At 44.3% G+C, this 14644-nt stretch overlaps 2 protein-coding genes across 5 annotated transcripts in view; one reads left to right on the top strand and one right to left on the bottom strand.

Annotated features, from left to right (window-relative positions):
* The first annotated feature begins 284 nt into the window (after positions 1 to 284).
* LOC108026624 (zinc finger CCCH domain-containing protein 18) overlaps positions 285 to 14644 on the top strand; it is a 72867-nt gene continuing 58507 nt past the window's right edge. For 2 of the 4 annotated variants that reach the window (XM_017097637.3, XM_017097636.3), the window contains exons 1-3: positions 285 to 434; positions 1532 to 1921; positions 6703 to 8288. In XM_017097637.3, the coding sequence (XP_016953126.1) occupies positions 6714 to 8288 (1575 nt within the window). In that variant the 5' untranslated portion in view covers positions 285 to 434; positions 1532 to 1921; positions 6703 to 6713. Of the gene's footprint in view, positions 435 to 948; positions 1922 to 6702; positions 8289 to 14644 lie in introns of those variants that run through there. The other 2 variants (XM_050888028.1, XM_044091828.2) reach the window with 2 other exon arrangements.
* On the bottom strand, positions 11728 to 13949 carry LOC108026627 (esterase B1). The gene is made up of 2 exons (XM_017097643.3): positions 13793 to 13949; positions 11728 to 13728 (listed from the first exon to the last, which is right to left on the bottom strand). Exons 1-2 carry the CDS (start codon positions 13837 to 13839, stop codon positions 12075 to 12077), a joined length of 1701 nt encoding a protein of 566 aa, XP_016953132.1. The 5' UTR covers positions 13840 to 13949; the 3' UTR covers positions 11728 to 12074.

Here is a 14644-nt window from a genome sequence, read left to right as displayed (position 1 = left end):
TAGATCTTTTGTTAAGTGTTGAGTGTAAATGAAAAATTTACTCGTTTTCTTATCATAAATAGTTATTTTCTTAAATTTTGTAGTTTTAAAAATGGTTGTGTAATGGAATGAGTATTTCAAATCTGGCGCCAAAAGACGCCGCCAACGCGTTAGCACGTAGCTCGAATCGAGCCACAGCTGACAGCCGGCTGCTTCTTCTTCCGCCAGCGAAATTCACCCCGCCAAATCGCACGGTGTGGCCACGCCGCCGGGCCAGGTGGCCATTTCGCGTGGTGTGCACACACTGGCCGCCACTGCTGGTCGGCTCTTCTTCTTGCCACTGCTGCAATTATATATCGCTGTTCCGTCGTCTCCGCCGATCCACCTCCGCGCTTAAATCGCCCTCACAGCTCCACATCGCCCCGCGAATTATCCGTAAATATTGCGATTGCAAGGTGTGTGACGAATTGCGACAAACCAAAGGGTTTTCAGCAAAAACAAACGGAGGACACCATAAACACACGCACACACACTCGGGCGAGCGAGCAGCTGACGCCGGCAGAGGCAGCGGCCGAGGGGCAGCAACAAGCAACAAAAGCAAGGCAAACAATTGGATAAGCGCCTCTAAGGTGTTAAAACCGCTGGTACCCAGCAGTCCAAGAGTTCAGCTTGGAAAGCTAACGGTTCCAAGGTCGCAGCGCTGAAAAAAAACAAGTGAAGTACAACAAATCAGCGGTGTTGTTGTTTCTGCTGCTGCAACTGTTGCAGCGCCCGCGCGCGAGTGTGTGTGCGATCGCGATCGTTCGTCTCTGTCGCACTCGCTTCGAGTGGCTGCCGGTGAAATGGTGTCGCCTTGCGCTGCCGACGTCGGCGGCTCGGTCGGCGGCGCTGCCAACGTCGGCGCAGAGACCACCGCTGTGGCCCTGAAACGAAAATTGTTGTTCTTAATTCTGTAAAATGTTTACAAAGTGAACAGTATACACTGGCAGAAAGCGAGTTCAGTTGTCTCAGCTGCCGACAAGGCAATAACACCAAAAACACCTGAAATATTAAGGGTGCAATCGACCAATCCAATAAGTTGTGATCTTAACCTAACTGCTCTAAGTACATTAAAGCGAGGAGTGACCATGAAGCCGAAGTTGTTGTTCTCAATCTGTAAATATGTTGAGATACTAGTGGGCACAACACTAAAACCAGCTTGGTATACAATCCAAAAACAAATAAATTCATTAAAATAGTAATAACCTGATCTGATCTTTAAATGTAGTGTTCAACCATGAAAATCAATTCGTATTTAGGAACCATGTGTGTGAAACTATTTGTAATTAAACGAAATACATAACAAACATAATAATAGTGAAACAGAAAAACCATCCATAGAACTCAAGATTCTACAAATACAAATATGTGTATTTTGAGCAAGCGTTTAAACCTAAAAGTGTCATGGTATATAAAAACAAATATCAAATAATATCAAGTAAACTAAATGAAATATGGTGCAGGCATGGGTTACAGTCTTAAACAAAATTTAAAACCAAATTAAATTTTTCAGCTGACTTAAATATAAAAAACCTGCAGTAAAAAACCGGAAACAGCAGATAAATTTTTAGAACCGGAAAACCCTACCCCGAAATGACAAATCCAATTGCTCAATTTTAAATTTGGAAATCCACTAGTGCTCTTAATAGCTTTCGAAGCAGGTGAAGAAATTCGAACGCAGAGTGATAGCCAGCAAAAACAAGAAACCCCAAAGGAAAGTCTGGAAAGTGCCTGAAACCAATGAGTTTGCCCTGAAGTGAAGTCCCCTATCCGGCTTTAATCCCCCAAAGCCCTGTCTCACCTGTTCCCGCCTTCAGCCAACGCAGTAATTCGCTCGCAAAACAAGCACATGAGTTGGATTAATAGGAGTCAACTGGAATAGGCCGAAGCACCCGGAGCACAGGTCAGTATCGGAACAATCAGGCTTATTAACTTCCATCAGACAGTTAAAATGTTAAAATGCCGTTTGCTCAATTGGACGGCTCGCCTTGAATCGGTTGAAACCGGTTGACCGTTACCGGTTCGGTTCGGCGAAGACAAATTGAAAATTCGATTAATTTAAATCAATTGCAACCTGACGGTTTGGTTCCATTCGGTTTCCATCGCATGAGTCCGCCTCGAACTTAACTATTTCGTAAAAGGCTATTAGGGATTGCGTAAGTCCAGGTAAAATCTATATCTAACTGAAGATAAAAATCCCGATTCATTGGCTGGAAATGTGCCAAAAGCGATAGCAAACTAGTCGTGAGTTCGGACAAAAAATTCTTTATAAAACATTGGGAACTTTACTTAGAGTATTTGAAATTATAAGATTTTTTATATTATTTTTGTTGCATAACCCGATACAAAAAAAAAACAATTTGGATGACGCACAATTTTTATGTTCTTTATATTTGTTCCTTCCAAACATTTGATTTCTTGGGTGCAAAATTTCACTGATAATTTAGTCCCTTACAAAAGCTTGTAAAATTGTGCACAAATAGAATTGATTTCTATAATCAAATCTTTTTAATTACCCAAACCGATAAACCTTTTCCCAACAAACAACGCTTAATTACTTTATATATGAAGCAGACGAAATTATAGAACCATTAAAATTTCAATTTAATTAGGTCGGCCTTTTGCAGCAAACGCAGACAAACCCCACCATAAATAAATCGAAAATCCAAATAAAAAAGATGATTTATATAATTAAATATCCATTTTGTCAGTCGTGCGTACATATGTGCGTCTGTATGAACGGACAGATATCGGTTTTTATTTGTCACATTTGCTTTGAACTTTAAAGAGCGACTACGGTTATTAATTTAACCTTTTTATTCGGCTTCGCTTTTTGTCCAGCGGTCCCAAAACCTGAATTCGCCGATGGCCTCCTCTCCAGATCCCTGATTCCCTTTTAGCTGTCCAGTTTTTTTGGGTACCCTTAATGGAAAAAATGTTGAGCGGTCTTTTTGTCTTAGCCGCTTTTAAAATGGCCCATTCGCTCAGTTAGTGGTATACACTTCAAAAGCTCGTAAGCCAAACTTTAAGAGTTGAAAATTTCCAAACTTGAATGAATGATTTTAGAAAATAAAAGAGATTCTAATCCTTTTTATTGCTTTTTTTTAAGTCATTCCTTCTACATTTGTATTATATATTTCTTTACTGAGTTTGTCACATATTTAAATAGATCGAAATGCTTGGTTTATATCTTCGAAAGATATCGTTCATGTATAAAATCCTTATATAGCAAAGCATTGTATTTTATAGGAGAAATACTGGAACAATTCGTATAGCCATATATTTAAACGTTTCTGCGTATTTTCTGAAAAACAGTATCAAAATCTCGCGAAAAAGCGAAGGAAAGTTAGGTTTGTAAGGGTATTCTTAGGTCCAGTCCCCACATCCCCCATATGATTCTCGTTTTGATTGTTTTTGGTCTGCTGACGTTGCGTGTGGAGGCACCAGGAGGCAGGAGTTGGCCAAGTGGAATGGAGGAGGGGGTGGCAAGGGGCCGACGTCCTGCCATAAAATTGCATGTCCAAGTTGTTTTATTTGATTATGCAAGTGTGTTTGTTTGTGGGGGCCCGCGGATTTTTCTGTTTTTATTGTGCCACAGTTTATAGCGCGGAATGCTATTTAATAAATTCCATTTTCGACCTCCCCTCCCCCGGCTGTCGTGTTGCCATGTTTTTGTTTCTGCATCTCGGTCGGGATTTATCTGCGCATTCGGCGCTGCTCTTGCTAGTGGTGTTTCCACTTCCGCTTTCCATCTTGTTTGGCCAATGCAAATTTTAAAATTCAATTTCGCTGGTAACTTCAATTGCGTCAAAGGCCAGCCAAAGCTGGGGAAATGTGAGTTATGAACATCCGCAGAAAATGCACAACAGCATCCTTTTTGGCTCGCTGCGATTTCATATTTCATTCCGAGATTTATTATTAAATTCTTGCCCCCTTGGCCATCTCCTCCGAATGCAGCAACTTCCCGCGGCGTTTAGTTTTCCCCGGGAAAACTGGCACGGAAATAAAAGCATAGATAGCAGCGACGAACAATAAAGACGGCAAAACTTAAGCACCTTAACTCACTTTTGCAAGTTCTACAGCCGAGCCCGAAAAAGAACTCGACGTATAATCGAGGAGAGAGCGAAAGAAAGAACTTTCAACTGCGCTAAAAACTTTTCCGAACAACGCAACTTTTCCCCCATTTTTTGTCCCGAAAACTTGTTCAATGCCCCTGCATTCGTTTTGCTATTGTTATTGTATGCAACTTCCGCTACAGCTATAACTATAACCATAGAAAAAAACGGAGCCAAGAACATCGACGATAAACGCGAGTTCAATGGTTAAAGCCAAGCTTTTCTACTTTTGGGGGGAAAAGGAAAACTTTAAGCATTGGTTCGCTGGTTTTCTATTTCACTTGTTCGGGTTATGCCACGCCCTCCATAACAAAAACAAGGACATGAGAGCCATAAAAATGTTCCTGCGAGCTGCTGGAGGAAAAAAAACAAAACTTTTGAAAACAACTGCAAGGGGCGGGAAAGGGGCAGGTGGGCGCCCACAAAAGCAACAATGTTCGAGTGCGGGCACAGGCGAAAACTCTGCAAAACATATAGTACTCACAGTTGGGGTCACCACAATAGAAGTACGAACCCATAATTGTGAAAACTGTTTTCCAAAGATAGGGTTATGGGATATGAGGCTAAATGTTTTGAATTTTAAATTGAATGTTTAAAAAACGGCATACAGTAGAAATGGGTTTAATATTTATTTCTTTGTTATTATCATTAGGAAGAAGAGTTCTGGGAATTTAATTATATTTTAATATTTTGTAAATTACTCCCTCTACCTTATTAACATATTTAGATATGGTACGAAACCTATTTTCCAGAGATCAGAATATGAGCTAGGATATAAAGAACAAATATTTTACATTTTTTATATTAAATATATTTATTTTCGATATTATTATTGGCAGAGAGAATGAAATAGATTCAAGAGTAATCAACTTAAAATATTCTTTTTAAAACAAAAACAAAAGTTCCCTTACCAAATTGATTTATTTGGGAAAGAAGATAACCATTTTTAAAGTCCTTGATATTGGTAAAAGTGATTAAGGCTTAACGATTTCAATTTAAAATGTATTACCAAAATTGCTGTACAAATTAAAACAATATTTTTTTATTATTTTACAATATCACCCTTGGTTATCATTTTAAACTTGGTCAAGAGCCTTGAAACTTTCTAATTCAATTACCCAAAACACTAAACTGCGATTATTTTGACCCCAACTGTAAGTCCATTCAAGGCAAAAAAGTACGGCAAACCACTCTTAAAAGCCTGGGCCAGAAAAATGGGGGAAAAATACAAAATATGAGCGCTTGAAACTACATTTCCCCCCTGCAGCTGCCGAAGAGCAAAAACAACTGCTGGCTGCCGCTTTAAAAGCCACCAACTCTGAAGGAAAAAATCAATAAAAATGCGCATAAATAAATTACAAATAATTGCAATATGAAAAACTTCCTTTTTGCCTGCTTTTGTTGTTTACATTATACAACTTTATTATGACCAGTGAAAATTACTGCGGGAAAATTGCTTACATTTTTGCGAATAACTGATGAAACATTTAATTAGCCGACGCAAACACCGTGATTGCATAACTTCGATTAAAAAATCCAGTTGCAAAATAGCGCATTGTTCGGTTGAAGTTTTCACGATGATTCGGTGATGATGGGAATCGCTAAACGAGGACGGCACAAAATTGTTTAGCGAATCTGCCTGATTTGGCTCACACGTACGTATAGTGTGTGCTCGATAAGGCGAATTAGCACCATTCGGATCTGGTCCGTGCCGTAAACAAATAGGCGGTGTGTATGGCCAGGCGACCCACCGGATTCATCTGGTACTCCGAAGTGCGAAAAGTTTCGAGTATCTGATTTCAGACCCGGGGGCTTTCCTCTCCGCTGGCTTCCTTTCCGTTCCGCTCGTTATCAGCCCCGTATTCCGCAGATCTTTCGAGTGTCCGACTTGCGTCACATGCCTGAAATCGCTATACATATTAATGGAAACAAATGCGAGGCGCACAAAAACGAGAAGCGGAGTAAATCAAATCGAAAATATCACCGCATCGACTCAGAAACAAGAATCAACGTCCGACAAATCGTCGAATCACTTTAAGATGCAAATCATTTTTCTTTTTCGATTGCCACTTATTTATACATACTTCCCACATCGATGCCCGCAGAGCTCAAAGATCATGATCGCAGGGTGCTGCGAGTTATCGCCAGACCCGCGCTCAAATAGGTTATCGCCATGGGCAATCGTTCGATTAACGAGCATCGAATTTGTGATCACTGAAAGCTGCCCACTGGACCGGAGGCATGTCTGGGGATCTGGAATTCCAAAACCAATAGGTTCCAGTTGTAAGTTCGATAGCACCAGGGTCACATGCCGTTTTCCAAGAAAGCCTATCAAACTTTTCGGAAAATTTGCTCGAGTCATACTTAAGATTTTGAGATAAACACTAACAGGTTTACTGTTTTCCCTTGTAACCATCTTATTTTGTAGAACTCTATAACATTTTCTAATAAGAAATTCTGCTTGATCTAATAAAACCCTAAATTCTACTTCACTCTTTAGTTAGAGTAACATTTTATGTGTGTAGCTTAACAATGATTTTTAATGATCCCGTTCTCCTCGTCATTGCAGCTGCAAATATTATGGAAAAGGCGAAGGCATACATCAAAAATGAACTTCGCGGTGGCAGCCAGCAATCCGAGCCAGCAACCACGCCGACCCCGACCTCTCCAGCCTCGTTGCCAGGAACGCTCCCAGCGACCAAGCAGCCCTACCCGCCCGTGGAGCTGATGCCCTCACCCGGAGCAGCCGCCCACCGGAGCAGCCGGACTCCTGGCGAGCAGTATCACTTGGGCTACCAGCCGCATCCCGCGCAGCACTACTATCCGGCAGTGAAGGCGACGGGACGGGCTTCGGCCCCACCCGATAACCACCATGTGCCCATGAGCATATGCTTTGTGTGTGGCGGACACGGTGGCTACGAGCCGCAGCCCCTGCGGATCCGCCACAATCCGGAGCGTCCAGCTGAGTCATACTTCCCCTTTCTGGAGCGCCATGAGCCTCCGAACGGGGTGCCGGGGGTGTCGCCCGGCCAGGAGTACGTGTGGGCCTGCATGCTCTGCTTTCGATCCCTGAACGAGCAGTGGGATGCCTATGAGCGACAGAAGAAGCCCCTGCTGCAGCGCATCTACCATATGAAACGGGTGGACGGAAAGGGCTACATAGGAGCGGATGTGGCCACGCAAAGCGAGTATGCCGCCCAGGTGTTGGGCCTGAGTGCGGAGCATCTCACCCAGAATGGTCTGGTGGAGGGCCATGGCGACCCCTACGCCTTGGCACGCCACTACTCGCCGCAGCAGCAGTCACACCATCACCACCAGCACCACAGTACCTCAAGGAATGCCTCACCCTCGCCAAATCCCAGTGCAGCCGGTGGCCTTGGTGGCGGGGACTTTTATCCCAGGAACTCGACGCCGTCGAGCAACCACAACAGATACCTGAGCAGGCCACAGTCGCGGGACATGCCTGCGGCCTCGCCCACATCGCGACCGCCCAGCGAGCCGCCGGCCAAATCCGCCGGCTACGCTCAGCAGAAGTACAAGCTGAGCTCTGCCCCGCCGCCCGGATACCAAGGGCAGGCGCCCTACCATCCCGCCCAGTATCAGCAGCTGCAGCAGCAGACGGCTGCCTATCATTTGCTGCAGCAGGTGAACGCTGGCGGAGCGGGAGGAGGAGAGTCGGCCCACTACAAGGGTAATCCCTACAGTGCATTGCCCTCACCGGGCGGAGGGCCATTGGGGCCGCCGGCACCGTCCACTCTCGAAGATGACAATGCCACCGTGCTGGATCTACGGAACTCCTCTAGTTCCAGCGCCCCCCCACCAGCACCCCGCCATGGTGGCAGCAGCGCCTCAGTCTCCCAGCCCAGTCAACCGCAATCGGAAGTGGGCATCCTGGACTTGTCCATGCCAGACAAGAACTCCATCACCGAGGTTTGCTACGTGTGCGGCGACGAGCAGCGCAGAGGAAGCCTCATCGAGCTGAGTACGGTGAAGCCCAGGGAAACCGGAAGACCTGGACCATCTGTGCCGTACTTTCCCCTGTTCAACGAGCAGCATCCGAGGCCAGCACGGTCCCGACCGAAGGATCCCCGCGGCATGATCCAGGCCTGCCTGCCCTGCTACGAGGACCTCATGCACCAGTGGAACGCCCACCAGGTGAGTTTGCAATTCAAATGGCCAGCCCCTCATTGGCATACATGCATATGGAGCAGATTCATCCGGTGTCGCAGGCGGACTCCCAATTGATATTTCTCTGCAAAATGGGGTCGAGGTGAAGCGGGGGCTCGCAAAGAGCTGGGGAACCTCTTCAAGACTCAATGGTAACTTCCATACATGTCCTATAAATATGATGGTTATCCATAAAATAGTATTTTCTGAGTTAGGACTTAAATGTTTATTAACTGCATGAGTTGTAAGCTACCTTTGGGTCTTGTTTGGATTCATAATCCAAGAGAAATTCCCGTTAAATCTGAAATTTAAACGTTTATCTCCCAGGGGGTTTCCCATTAGGTTAACCCCTCAACAGTATACGCGTAGCCACATAAAATGTATGAATATGCAAATAGAAATGTTTATGGATGCTGGCGAGCACATACCAGAGCTTTTCAAAATATTTTGCGAAAATTTCAATATTGTTCACCCTTGCATAAATAATGGAATTCAATAAAAGGGGTTGGGGGCGGTGGCCGGGACGAGCACCACGCAGTGCAAAAAAAACAGAGGAAGTGCAGAATGGAAAAGGGCAAAAAACAAACGTTGGCAAAAATGCAAAACAAAAAACAAGGGAGGAGAAACAAATTTACGAGAGCAGTTTTCGCGTCGCACGAATCAAAATAAACAAAAATGTGGCCACAGCGCACCCAGTGCGGATGATTATGACCACTCCGATGAGGCCGGCGATGACCATGATGATGCTGGCGCCATGGAGATTGACCCAGGAGTAACGCTCTCCCCTGTGCCAACGATTAATCAGTGGGGTCGTCGTCGTCGCCATCGTCAGCCCCCACATGCATATATGTACTTCAAGGTACACCTAAAAAAAGAAAGTAGAGATTTAATACCGATTGTATTGAAGGCATGACAGAGGAAAAGTTAAAGTTCAAGTATATGTCTATATTATTTCTTTACTAAAGATACCTGTCTTATCATCGCCCAATCGAGACGCAATAGTGTAGAGTTGATCTAACAGAAGTGGCTTTTCTTTGACTATTTTGTTTTCGGTGCATGCTTTATGGTACATGTTTCCCTGTCCCGCGGGCGGGGGGCATTATCATCCTCCCGAACAATCCACACCACTGTGGGGATCAAGGAGGGGTCACTCAGGGGAGGAGACCTCGTAAAGGCGGCGAATGTTGTGGGAATTTTGACCGCAGGGTCGCTTGTGTTTCTGATTAAATTTTAATAGCTTTCCGCGATTATTTCGCTTTTTTCGTTTTGTTTTGCATTTTGTTTTTCCCCTCGCCGCTTTTTTCTTTCGAATTTATTCCTGAATGCGAAAATGTATTTATAAATTTGAGACATTGCCCTGGTTTCGCCCATTGATAGTGGTGGTTGGAGCGTGTCTCGGGGACTGGGGCACGAAAATTGGGTTCAGTGTGCTCAGTGTCTAATGAATGATTCACAATTTTATTCGGTTCAATGAAAGATTCTTACATTCATGTTCCTTAAATTGGTTATTGAATTATTGAGAAGAAATTGTAATTCGAAGTGAGAGCTTTAAAACTCGTGAGCAAATGAATGGAAGGGGTGAAATTACCAACATAGATAGAAGCGAAATTACTAAAAAGTTGATTAGTATTTAAAATATAAATTTTTACTTTATTGTTGATACAAAAAAGGAAGTTGTGATTATTTTTGTTGTTGTGATGGGTTGGTAAATGCCATTTTATTTTGGTAGATTTAAGTTTGGGCAGAACTGACCAATCCAGATGTTAAACTAAACCATAAAACAATTTTACTACTGTAAAAGTTGGGAATTTTTTATGGATACTAGTCAACAGAAAAACTATAATAACTTCTGTGCGTTTCTTATGTTGTAAGAATTATTGTTTCTTTTGTGAAACTATCAATTTAAGGGGTTTATATTAGTAAAGTTAACCAAGGTAGAAGTTTGATAGTAACAACTATTTGGAAATGTATTCATTATGTGACGAAGGATTTCTGAGTTGAAAAGGACAAGTAACCCCCATTAGCCTCCCGTAGCCCACAATTGGAAATTAATTTGTAGAGCTTCAGCCCCCCAACGCACCACCACCCGTCGCCACCCATCGCATCCGCCTGCCCTCGGCACGAAACCAAACAATTTGAATTTTAAATTCAGAGCAGAAATTTCCAACATGCTATAAAAATGCAAAATTCACAGCTGGTGGGACGCAGCCGCAGTCGCCTCTCGAACTCGGAATGCAATGTGTAAAATGCCGGATAAATAATTAAATGCCATTAATTGGAATTGTGTAAATTTCGCAGGAAAAAGTAAGGCCCAAACAAAAACAAACTGCGGAAAAAATGAATGCCCACGAAAATAATAAATAAATAAAGGCAAATAAAATGGCAAATGCTGCAGTGCAGCGAAGGGCGCGAGAGGTGTCCGGCCAGCCTATTCAGGGAAATGCAGGATGAATAAATAATCAAACTGGGAAAATCATGGCGCTGGGTTGGGGCGACGAGACAAATTAATTAAATTTAACCCAGTAAACCGTGGAAATTCTCTTTTGGCCGCCTGCCAGAAAGCAAACCAAACCGAAGCGAGCCTACGGAAGACCAAACAGTGCGTTTCCCTCCTCCAGCCACGCCCACCGATTTCCATTGCGCGGAAAGTGCGAAAGCAATTTAAATATTTATGCTCAAAATGTATTTAAAGCCAGCCGAGGGAAGCCAAACGAAATCAAATAATGAAAATGTTCGAAAATTTAAATCGATCCGTTGGTCTGGCTCGATGCCAGAACCAAAATAAACGAGAGCCATAAACTTTATCTAGATATGTTATAAACAATTGTAGAAACAAATCGCTGAGATACCCTCTAAAATCTCAGGAGGCGTAGTGGCAATTTGCATTTTCTCAAGGCTAACAGTTTATCGAGAACTTTGGCCTTGCAGAAATTGTGCTTTTACGTCATCAAAACAGGGATTCTATGAGTCATATTTAAATTTTTCTAACTTCTTTTGTTTTCATTTCCTGTTTATGTCATTAAAAAATTTCAAACCCGTACGCCTAAATTCCCAAAAAAAAAACAAAGATTAATTGTTATTTAAACATTTCCCAAGTTTATGAGCTTGTGAATGGCTGCGAAAAGTAGAACAGACCAGCAAAGGAGAGCCGATTATGAGAATGACAACAATGACCTGCGGTATTCCCTGGGCTACCAAGAATTTCCTGGCAGCCTGCCCAAAAGTCAATAAAAGAAACGAAAACACGACCCAGACACCAGTCCGGATAGAACTGGCTGCGAAATCAATTCCAACCGAGAAACGTTGCCACCATAAAAAGGAAACAAACTGCAGGGGAATAAATTAAGCAAATAATTCTTGGTGTGGGATAATTTCGAGATCGCTTCGGTATTGGGTTAATTTTTTTGTTATACTGAAAGAAGATATATACTATGCTTTGGGCAGATGGTTTAGAGATTGTATTTATTGATTTATAAAGGCATACAAAAACTTTTTTGGGATTTGCAATGTTTCCACAATTTGGCATTGGTTTTAAGATGGACCTATAAAACATCTTACATTCTTTAAGCTAACCAACTCAAAATTATCTAAAAGTATCTGATAAAAGCAAAGCAAGGCGTTAATAGTTACAATGTAAACAATTTAATAGTTTGGCTTCTCACTTATGTTATGTTCTATTTTATGTAGTTCTATTTTATAAATGAAGACACCATTTAAAGCTCTGCAATTTGCCCACCGACTTAAGTTTTACTTCCTTTGATTGGTTTTATCTCCTTAGTACAGACTCTCCCTGGTGTAGAAGCTATCCCAGAGAACGAACTGTTTGCTTTCGGGCAACGGGATGAACTCCAAGCCATCGGCAATGTTAAGGCAGTGTTCCGCGACACCTGGTCGCAGTGGATCCCACTTCAGAGGAGCGATGATATCGCAATTGGGATTCCCAGTGGTGGCAAACGCTGTCCACATGCCAACCATCCGCTCGATGGTCCGGTATTCAGGCGTGTTTTTGTCCAGCTTACTGGAGAGAACGCCGTAGAACAAGTAGGAGATGTCATCTGCATGGCACACGCCCCTCACCTTCTTGCCGCACTTCAAGATCCTGTAGTGATTGAAGTGCGGGGAATCCATGTCGAAGCGGTACAGATACGTGGACGAGCTGGTCGCGTAGGCCAGTCGGGCGAGCAGGGTGCGGTGGATGTCGTGCCAGAAGTTCTTGATGCTCAGGATGTGCAGGCACTCGAAGAGCTCCATGCTGGCCCTGTCGGGGTCGTCAAAGTAGGACTTCTTCAGCCGCCTCACCATCTCGGCCAGCTCGTCCTTATCGATGGCGCCGCGAACCTGTTTCGGGATGATTGCCTCGAAGGCACTCAGCATATAGAGGGGATCGTCCAGCGTGGTGCGGTACGAGAAGAGCCCTTCGAAAGAGGTTCCGCCAATGATGAGTGGAATCTGGTTGCCCCAGGCGCTGGACAACTGCTCCTGCTGCGACTTCGGGATCACGCAGTCGTCGCCGACATATGGTTCGATTACCGGGGCAAAGGCCAGTATCTCGTAGTCGCGCTCCTCCTCCTGCGTCACAATCGCATTGCAGTAGAGCGCCAACTTGCTGGCCGGTATCTGCTGGAAAAACTCGAGCAGCTCCTTTTCGCTTTCCAAGTTGCCAGCATAGCCGAGCTCCTTCCCCAATCGTTGGGGCCACTTTCGCTCTGGTTGCGTGGCCCAGGCACATAAGGCCGACCCAGACTGAACTATGGCCCGGTGGAAGAGTCCTCTGGCCTGCTCCGTTTGCATGAGGATGTGGGTGGAGGCCCCGCCAGCAGACTCCCCGAACACGGTTATGTTGTCGGGATCACCATTAAAGCTGGCTATGTTCTCCTTGACCCAACGCAGGGCCTGGATCTGATCCTTCAGACCCGCATTTCCCGGTATCCTGAGCTCCTTGTCCTTGAGGCTCAGGAAACCCAAGGCACCCACGCGGTAGTTGATGGTTACCAGTAGCACATCGTGCTTCATAAAGTAATCCGGTCCGTAGAGCTCTCGCGAGGCTCCACCAATTTGGAAACCGCCGCCATAGATCCAGACCATAACGGGCAGTGGTTTGGGCGACTCCAGTCTCTTGGCATAGACATTGAGGTATAGACAGTCCTCGGATCCCTCGGCAGTGTTGGTGATGGAGTTCCTCTGCATGGGCTTCTCCCTGGCATAGGTGCAGTCCCTGACGCCCAGCCACGAGGCCAGAGGTTGGGGCGCGCGAAAGCGCAGCTCGCCCACAGGTGGCTGGGCAAAGGGTATGCCCTCGAAGGAGTAGTAGGCTTCGCCGTCGTAGAGGGTTCTACGCTGCTGACCCTTCAACTGGCCGTACTTGGTGGACAGTTCTTTGGTCTGACTCGTGCCCAGCTTGTACTGCACAACCTTATGGCCAATAACCCTGGAAAAGATGGCAAGCCAGTATGACTCATCGTTCGAGTTCGTTTTGCAAACTCCGCACTTACTTGGCGCCCAATTTTAGCTTTTCACTAAAGCCAACGCGCAAATCCATTTCTCTTTTTCTCTCAGCAAAGGGGACTTACTTATCAAATATATACAAAATATAATCTACTTTTGGACGCAATCTGCTCTGAGTACTGACACTTCCAACGCGCTCGAACGCCAGCCAGAGACTGAAATGGTTCTCGCTGCTCCAGTAGATGATAAAATTGTTTAGACAGTCGCCGCGCCCTCGAGTGGGGGCCAATGGGGCGACCATAATAATTACGGCTGTCGGGACTCACTCAGTGGGTCGTTCGAGTCCCGTCCATATGCGGATCAGTGGACGGTATTGTGATGACAAGTACCGAACCGCCTGGCAATCCCTAATAGGGCTATTTTTGGTACCAAAATTGATAAGACTCGAGTGGTCGATTGGGCAGGAAATCAAATATTTACATCTACACAGAGATTGAAACAGTCGGATTAGCCAAAAAGGTAAATTTCAGTTGTTAATTATGAGTTGCACTATTATGCGGCTAATAAGAATATTATTGCGGAGATTGAAATGAGAGTCTCAAGGGGCAAGTTGGAATTAGGGATGTTATTGTATGCACTGTAAATTAGTTTGACATAATCTTATGGTTAAAGACATTAAACCAAAACACCTAACGAGTAAAATTTGGTGACGATCGCACACTCAACAATCAAAAGTTCTCTTCTTTTGTGACAAAAATGTTTTTACGATCTACTAAATAAATACAATTTACATACATATATTTACATACATATTTACATTCGGCACGCTTCAATCGTAAATCTAGGCACAGTGAATGGCAGCGTGCCGAATGTAAGAAAATAAAGTTTTCGTATGGAAA

Source organism: Drosophila biarmipes, chromosome 2R, assembly GCF_025231255.1.
Source record: "Drosophila biarmipes strain raj3 chromosome 2R, RU_DBia_V1.1, whole genome shotgun sequence".
Lineage (NCBI taxonomy): Eukaryota > Metazoa > Arthropoda > Insecta > Diptera > Drosophilidae > Drosophila > Drosophila biarmipes.
This window is presented reverse-complemented; position numbering and strand designations above follow the sequence as displayed.

Bases quoted from the DNA above. Each gene is read 5' to 3' on its own strand.
- LOC108026627 (XM_017097643.3), bottom strand. From the start codon at position 13,839: ATGGATTTGCGCGTTGGCTTTAGTGAAAAGCTAAAATTGGGCGCCAA. The intron at 13,729-13,792 runs GTAAGTGCGGAG...CATCTTTTCCAG, and splicing joins AAGCTAAAATTGGGCGCCAA to GGTTATTGGCCATAAGGTTG.